The 8,518-nt window shown below is 33.2% G+C and overlaps 2 protein-coding genes across 2 annotated transcripts in view; both read right to left on the reverse strand.

Annotated features, from left to right (window-relative positions):
- The window catches only part of LOC111047713 (major facilitator superfamily domain-containing protein 12), a 29,587-nt gene extending 21,943 nt beyond the window's left edge, over nt 1–7,644 (reverse strand). Inside the window, exon 1 of the mRNA XM_022333533.2 lies at nt 6,904–7,644. The gene's annotated coding sequence lies outside the window, so the exon portion shown is untranslated. The remainder of the gene's footprint in view (nt 1–6,903) is intronic.
- On the reverse strand, nt 1,250–4,651 carry LOC111047708. Its single transcript, XM_022333527.2, has 2 exons — nt 3,533–4,651; nt 1,250–2,102 (listed from the first exon to the last, which is right to left on the reverse strand). The coding sequence occupies exons 1-2, from the start codon at nt 3,890–3,892 to the stop codon at nt 1,608–1,610; spliced, it is 855 nt and encodes a 284-aa protein (XP_022189219.2). The 5' UTR covers nt 3,893–4,651; the 3' UTR covers nt 1,250–1,607.
- Nucleotides 7,645–8,518: the final 874 nt, after the last annotated feature.

Raw genomic sequence — 8,518 nt, forward strand, 5'->3', positions numbered from 1 at the left:
CGGCGTCGGCGTCGGTGTCGTCTTCTCCTTCGGATGATATAAGGACAGCAGGAATCCTCCTGAAGGTGGCGAGATCTCGGTCCCTCTGTAGAGTCCTCTCGTCTCCTGCGGTGGCCAGCGTGGGGTTGAACTAACTGCTAGGCTGGATACGGTTACAGCGTGATGGTGATAGCAGCTTGATGGTGGTTTTCCATTGAGAAGTACTTGAAGTCGTTTTCGTTTTTGTAGTTTGATTTGATTTACACTTATTAACACTGGTGAAAGTTAAGTTCTTGTTGAAGAAATTTTTGAAAGTTTGAGTTTACTCTGATAACACTTGACTTTGTTTTCTCGTTGGAGAATAATTTTGTAGTTGAGTGATAGATTTTGAAATTTTGAAGTCGAGTCACTTTCACTATGAGTTTCTCGTTGGAGAAAAATATATGGGTTGGTTCACGGATGAAGAGGTGAAACTCAAAGTTTTTTCGTTGCACAAGATAAAAGGTCTTGTATCCGAGTTTAATGAACGTGGATGGATACAACGATAAAACTTTCCGCGACGTAAGTTCGGGCGCCAGTTAAGTGATTGGACGACACGACTGAGTTTTTAAAAATTGAAACTTTATTAACACTACAACTACAGAAAATACCGAATTAAAGAATTTCGGGAGCCGAGTGCTCTCGTCAAGAGTTTGAGTAGAACTAACTGAAAATAATTAATTGAGACATAAAGAAGACAATGCATAGTCAGCTGTATTCTATAACAATGGGGTTGTAATACTACTACTATAGATATTTAACTAATGAAATACTACCATTTATAAGGTGGACCTAATTTATTATAATAGAATCTAAAAACGACTTAAAAATACTGTATTGCAAACATTTTCAGGGTTTCAAATACTGCAAAATTTTAATACCTGAAGTTTGCATTGCACTCTATTCATTATGCTTGTTGAAGTATATTCAACGTAATATTCACACTACAATTCTATTTCAAATTTTGAAATTCATTACCTAATGACTTTAGAAATATTGAAAAACGTTCTATAACAATACTACAGGCCCAATGGAATAACCATCACAACTCGGGTGATGGAGAGTAAAGTTTTGTTTTAGATCCCACATATAGGATGTATTTTGGCATACCAACTTTATCATTACCTTTATACTTTGGTAGGCTACACCACCAGAAAGATGTAATTCATAAAAATTTACATTAAGAAATTGCTTATAGCATAGGTAAATGAATAAAATATGAAACATGGAAAAATATTTAGAACACAAATATTTTATTGCCATTAAACAAAATCAACTGCAGTATTGCACGGTATAGGCTTTATCTAAAATATTAAATCAGTCATTTTAGAATGTACAAAAATGTATACAGTATTTATATAATATGATAATACAATACTAGGTACTGTACATAAATTTTCGATTGGTAAAATAAAATTTTACAACTGAGATAGAAAATGTTGTAAGTCAAGAAAATTACAATTGAAAAACAGTGAAACTTGAATATTTAATTACATGCAAAAATAAAAAACAATTGTATATACTCCAATAATAAAAATAATCTACATTATAGATCTCTTCTTCAATCATAATTTAAGAATATCAAATAATTATTTCCATTTACAAACCGAAGACTCAGTTTCCACCATTTCAAAATGCCTTTCTGGTACTGAAGAATGAGGGTTTTCAATCATAGAAGAATTGCAAGAAGGTAAGAGATCTACCATTCGACAGTCAGTCAAAATAGTATTAATTTTGCTCATTGCAGTGACAGCTTGAATGGGACTCAATGTTCTCAATTGGGCTGCAACATGTCTACCAAATATATCATGTTCATTTTCTGACTGTTCTAAAGAGGACGTCACAGCTGCAAGCTGCCGAACTGTGTTGGCAATTATTTGCAGTTTTGATCTTGGTCTTGTGTCTTCTTTGGAGCTTCTTTTCGAGAATTTCGGAGCTGGGCGGACCTTTGGTACTTCAATTTCAACTTCAACTTCAGGTTCCTCTGGGCATATGGATGAGATTGAATTGTCTTCTGAGGCTGATGCAACTTCTTCATTGCACTCCATATCGGACAATTTCCTTTTTACTGGCGTTTCAACCATCTGTGTAAAATCAAAACATAACTTTATTATAAACACAAAATTATCAGAATCAAATACTATGAACATATAAAGTTAAAAGCAATTCTATTTCTAAACCATTATATCGTACTCTTGCCTTTTCTAGACTCCTGAAGCTCATGACAATATTGGAATAAGTTATTGAAAACAGTTTTGGGAACTTGAGGAACTTTCCAGGATTTTGTGGTGCTAGGTTTATGGAAACCCATGGTAACTGTGGTACTGTACATCATTTTCATTCATTCATAGAAAGTCATTCAGTAGTGTAATATACAGATCCATTTGATTATCATATGATTACAATGAGGAAATGATTTATCCTTTATTGACGTTGTTATAATAGTAATGGACCCATATCTACATCTCTATATCTATCATGACTTTTGAGTTGTTTCGCTAATTTCTTCAGTGATTGATGGAGAAAACTTCCTGGGTAGAGAGTTTCACATGCATTTAGGATAATACAACAAAAAAACCAAGAAAGCAAGAAATAAAAATGAATTTAGATGTGAAATGCTTAAAAATAAAGAAATTAGGTACCGTACCTACTCCTTAAAACTTTACTGTCCACCCCAAAAACTTTACTGTTTTCCTCTTTACTTTAAAATAATTCTATCTCTTAGGGTCTCTTCCAACTTAGCTACGTTACGCTAAAATAAGTTTTCGTAACACGTAGCCGTCCTATCTCCCAAAACTAAAAGCTACGCTACGGTGGTGGATTAAAAATTAGGAGATATTCTTAGAAACATATTCTAGGAGCGTAGCATAGCGTAGTTTAAAGACACCTTCAACTTCATTTACATTCTTATTCTTGTCACCTTGAGTGTTCTATTTGATTCTATACTTATCCCCTCCTACATCCTGCCAAATGATGTTCACTTATTGTGATTGAACACTACTTTTATTAATATTTTGTATTAGAACGCTATAGTAAGATATTAATTACCGGTAGGCCTATGCATTGTTTAATCCTTCATGTGATAAGATATAATATCATCCATTTTTCCTTCTGCTTTCTTGTGTATGATAAATTATGAATAAATAAATGAAAAATAAATATTTTGTAAATTAAGAAGCTATTCAGCATTGAATGTCAAAAAATGGGAATTAGTACGGTATTTTTAACGTAAAACTTATACGTTACCTAGCATAGAAATTGGAATATCTATAAAGACCACTAGAATTTTCAATATTCTCCAAAAAGTCAACAATGACATATTTAGTATTCTTTCCTGGTTGTTTAAATACGGTACGGTACCTAATGAATTTGATTACATATGATATGTGTCAAATAATAATTCTTTCAATTATTAGGTGGAGCTCACTAAATATAAGTAGGTAGGCATACTGTTTTATGATAACTGTGACTTTACAAAAATGAATAACAGAAAACATAAACTTGGACCACTTACCAGATTCTTTGTCTGTCTCCCCTCCTCCATGATTTGTTTCATCAAAGGCATCCATATCAAACGGGAGGGTTTATAAGTGTTAGTCACATCGCTGCCTGCAGATTTTTCACTCTTCTCAATTTTTGAAACTTCTCCCAAATATGTTGATCGAAGGGATTTTATTTTCAGTTTCGCCTCTGTCACTCCGAAACCTTCGACATTCATGCTTGAGACAATCTCGGCAAGAGCCGAGTCACGAGCCGTTTTTATTTTATAAAAAGGGGAAAATTGATCCCATAGGCATGTATTTTGCTTATACAGTCCTAAAAACTTTATGGTCAACTCGTCACTCCAGCGTGGAGCCATTAAGAAGAATTTCATACACTGTAAGTGGAATTACTTCCAATTAAAAAAAAAATGAGATGTTATCAAGCAAGAGTGTCTGGATTCTGGATTTCAATTTCGCCGCCGCGAACATAAGCAATCATCAGTCAAGTGAGTCAAGCAAGAATCTATAAGATACTGAAGTAGCCTACAACACAGAAGTTCTATTTTGTTCCTTTCTCAGTGACTGAGACTTTATAAGAGTATTATCAAACTACGAACAAATGCCATGCATTATTTTTAAAACTACTAAGTTAGTAGCTACTATTCACTGATTACCTAGGAGAACATAACCTCAAAACTCAACCTGCTTCCAGTTACTTGAAAGACTGATCTCTTTCTCGTTGTTTTGTTCTCATGATGCCAGTGGCTGGCAGGCTGAGTGTTGGTGGAAAGGGGAGCGCAAGTCGATACTCGACTCGACCGGAATACTGTACAGCATGTCAGTAACCTGTTCAAGTCACTGAACTGTATACATAGGCTATAATATCTATAATATAATATATCATAAATACATTACGACGTTCCTTTCAAGTTACATGCTTCTGTAAACTGCTTGAGTGCCTAGTAATATGAAATACGGTAGTAACTTTACTAATACCTGAATCGTAAAAACCAGACCTTATTGTAAATAGAAATACATATTCAAAACGACGATGATTCATAACATAGAGGAGAGGATAGATGAAGCATAATATTATGCCTAAAATATGCTTAACCAATTTATATGACGGTATTATATAAAGGCCTATGCGGTAAGCGTAGCCTATATGCTTATTCATTTTATGATTTGATGAATATTTTTTATGTTTCAAATTAATCATAATTAAGTTAGGTAGCTATACTTAAATAAATGGGATTTTATGTAGGAAATTTCAGTAAAGGAATATTTTATTTAAGAAATAAGTTCTGCCGTTTAAAAAAATCCATAAACTTGAATACGGTATTAAGTTAGTCCTGTAAAAAAAATATACCTACTGTAGATACGCCAATACTAATTAAGCATACAGTATTACAATCATTTCTTTGAAATTACATAATAAAATAATAGTCATATAGACTAATGTGATATCAAAGTTATACAAAAATGTATATAATAGAAATAAAAATCCAAGTATGGTAGGTACCCTTTTTTTAATTGTTTAGGCCTACTTACGACATGTTTCGGCCATGATGTCATTATTATGTAATAATAACTCGATAATTTATTTACTTGATAATGGCATCATGGCCGAAACATGTAGTAAGTAAACAATAAAAAGGGTACCGGTACTTAGATTTATATTTTTTATTTCTATCAAAAGTAGCCCAAATGAAAAAATACAAAAAATATATAATCTATGTTATAGAAGGCCTACACAAAATATACATTGCTATTAATATCATGATATCACTCCATATAGTACCGTACCTATTTGAATGAAATTGATCATAAAGGTACGGTAGTCTACTAGAACATTGATAGGCTTTAACTTATATTCACATAGCTTCGTGACTGTTTCAAAGTAGACTATATTCAATATTCTAGATACGGTACTCAATACTTTTTTCGAAACCAATGTTTTTGAAATAGAGTTTCTAATATTATTGTAAGTAGAAAAAGATAGAGTAGAAACAGGAGGTCACTCCCTCACTCCTCTATGAAAGTGATATCTCTAGTGCGTGTACTGTTTCATATTTTTTCTCATAGGTTGATAATATTCAGATCCAATAATACGTCAAAGATGTTGGGAATGGTCAAGTGCATTATATACATGAAGCTACTGAGTACCGGTAGGCTACTCAATAGACATTCGGCTCCTATTATCTGTAAGCATAATATACAAAAACACAGAATATCGACTCGATTGGCTGTCGAGTCGTGTGTTATTGTATAGGCAATACATGCTTTCACAGACAATACTGTTAAATGCCGCTATAATTTACGCGTCCCGTGTAAATGCATATTAAATAATTATTTCAATACTATAGGATTAGTTGAGCGCTTCTACTATTTTATTTATATATGACTGGATCAGCCATTTGCAGATTTCTAAAATTATTTGAATAATTCAGCCAAATATTCCGGGATGATATTTGTACCTAAGAGGGAAATCATTCACAGAATGTTCTGCCTTCATTAGGATATTGTCATATTTCTCAAAAGAATATTGTTGTTTTAGCCTCTAAATAAATTCTAGTGAAGAGAATGGATATTTGTACTAAAGTTATATGGTAGGTATTAAATCAGTTGCAAATGGAAATAGTATTCTTCAAAAAGTATCTTAATGTCTTTTAAAGTAATGTCATCTGTGAGCTGGATTTTGTTTGATGTATGATTTGATTACCGTAGGTACTGTATTGTTGATTGCAAAATGCTGTCGATTCATTATTGAACAGTAGTTTACTACAACTCATTTTTAATGTTGTGATGTGGAATCAGTAATCCAAACGTAGGCCTACATTGAGAAATTTTATAAATTATTTCAGTGTTCGAAATTCTTCAAAATCTAATTACAGTACCGTATTAATTATTCAGCCAGAAATGTGTGGTTTTTTGAAATTACAATTTATTATCAAATATTTCTATATACTTTTCACCAATTTTATAGAGAGAGATGATTTTTGCCTTCTATATGCAAGGAAGTTTTCCAATGTTAGAGTCCCATTGTATAACATTTCATTTCGTTTTCATACAAACACATATAAATGAATGAAGTTAGTTTCTACCGTAAACAAACTAAAATATAAGATATGCCGATGGATATTTTTTAATTTTTGAAAATCAAAATTATTTTTTAATGAAAAATATAAGTTTTTTGAAAATAAATCACAAATATTTTGCCCGACGATGTAACAATATCGTTTAAATTGGCATTCACTTTGAAATGGAAGAGTCAGTTCTATCATTCATTGATGATTTTACAAGAATTATGTTTAAAATATTACCATAATAGGCTACAAATAAAAATAAATGACATAAGAATCAATACAATGTTCATGTGAAATATAAGGAATGGCTTACTCACCCTAATGACTAAAATTATCACAGTCGGTTGTCCTACTTCACGTCCTTGGCTTTCAATAAATTTGTGTTGAATCCATGATTGAAGCGCATATTGCTCCACTGCTGGAATCCTGATTTGCTGTCACTGACCAGTGACCAGTGAGCAAGCACTAGGCAGGAGAGACCGCTGCCAAGTCTCGTTTCGGTTTCATAACACGTCGTCTCAGGTTTCTGACTGGAGAACAGAGCCTATTAGTCGAGTGTATAGGGCTTCAGAGTGACCTACCTTCCTCCACTAACCCCCACCCGAATAGTCCAACTATTTTTTATTTTCGCACTGCTACAACAGGGGTAGCAACGTTATAAGTGAAATAATACACTGAAGTAAGATTCGTTTTATAAGCTGTCAGAATTCCTTATGATTAACACCCCAGCTTTCATTTAATTAATGTTGTCAGCTTGAAGTGAAACACGTTAAAGAATAAATCAATCAATAATGGATGAAGCCCAAATATTTTTTGACATCAAATCGCTACTTATTCTTGAATCGTTTTGAATTGGAGACAGAAACATTTTATTACAATAACGTGATGGAATCTGAAACTCAAATGTTGCAATTCTATAAAGAATTTTTAAATACTCTCACGATTTAATATTATTATCGAAATTAGCACGGTGAACACTTCTGAATCTTAAATAGTTCAATCTTAAACGAAGCTTACTATGATTAGAGTTGGGTATAAGCCGACTTCTTTAGAGGTACTGAGTTATTGAGCGAAATTTACACCTTCTTTCTTATGTTTATCTAATCTTACAAAGAAAAATGTAAACACTAGAGTACTTAAGAATGTACTTGAGATAGGCCTACATACGTTTTTTTCAATCAAACCACGGGGTAACGGTACTATATCGCTTAAGTATCTTAATTTCAAGTACCTACTGTAGACTAATATATTTTTTATAATAATTGCTCTCATTTCTTTGCGTGTTGATTTTAAGAAACAGGATATCATGTTATCCAATAACTGCCTCAGGCTTTCAATATCTCAAGAGTTTTATTAAAAGTGCAGTTTAATACATTCAAAAACATTAACTGAAAAAGTTGCAAGTGTATTCACTTTGCCAAATGCTAATCTGATAACTTCAAGTACGGTACTGGTATTGGCAAATTTATTAGCTTATGAGTTTTGTAGTTCCACTACTCCAGTGGCGTAGTATGACGGGGGAGGGGGTTTTCAGGTTACAACACCCCTCCCATGAGCCCCAAAAAGAAGACCAAAAATTCAAGGTGCCACAAAAGGAATATATCATCGGTTGTTCAGGGAAAAAATGTTTTTGGTGTATTTCTGACTACAAATTTGGTAATGAGATGCCCCCTGTGGGTTGGGGAGCTTTGAGTCGTACTCAAGAATGTGTTGAAAACAAGAATTCTACCACAGTATCCCTGCTTGTTGTAGGAGGCGACTAAAAGGCACCCCCTTTCCAAAGCCCTTCTTTGCCTTCTTAATATGCTTTGGAACTTTCCATTTCTAGAATGGCACTTTTCCATTGACTCAGCTTTGTGCCATTCTTTATTTCTTTTTCTATCTGTCGGCCTTCCTTGGCCATATTCTCATTTCTTCTTAGGCCAACCCAAG

Source organism: Nilaparvata lugens, chromosome 2 (assembly GCF_014356525.2).
Source record: "Nilaparvata lugens isolate BPH chromosome 2, ASM1435652v1, whole genome shotgun sequence".
Taxonomy (NCBI): domain Eukaryota; kingdom Metazoa; phylum Arthropoda; class Insecta; order Hemiptera; family Delphacidae; genus Nilaparvata; species Nilaparvata lugens.

Coding starts and splice junctions, on each gene's coding strand:
- LOC111047708 (XM_022333527.2), bottom strand. CDS start 3,892: ATGAAATTCTTCTTAATGGCTCCACGCTGGAGTGACGAGTTGACCATA. Junction 2,103..3,532: donor GGAGACAGACAAAGAATCTG/GTAAGTGGTCCA, acceptor GATTTTACACAG/ATGGTTGAAACGCCAGTAAA.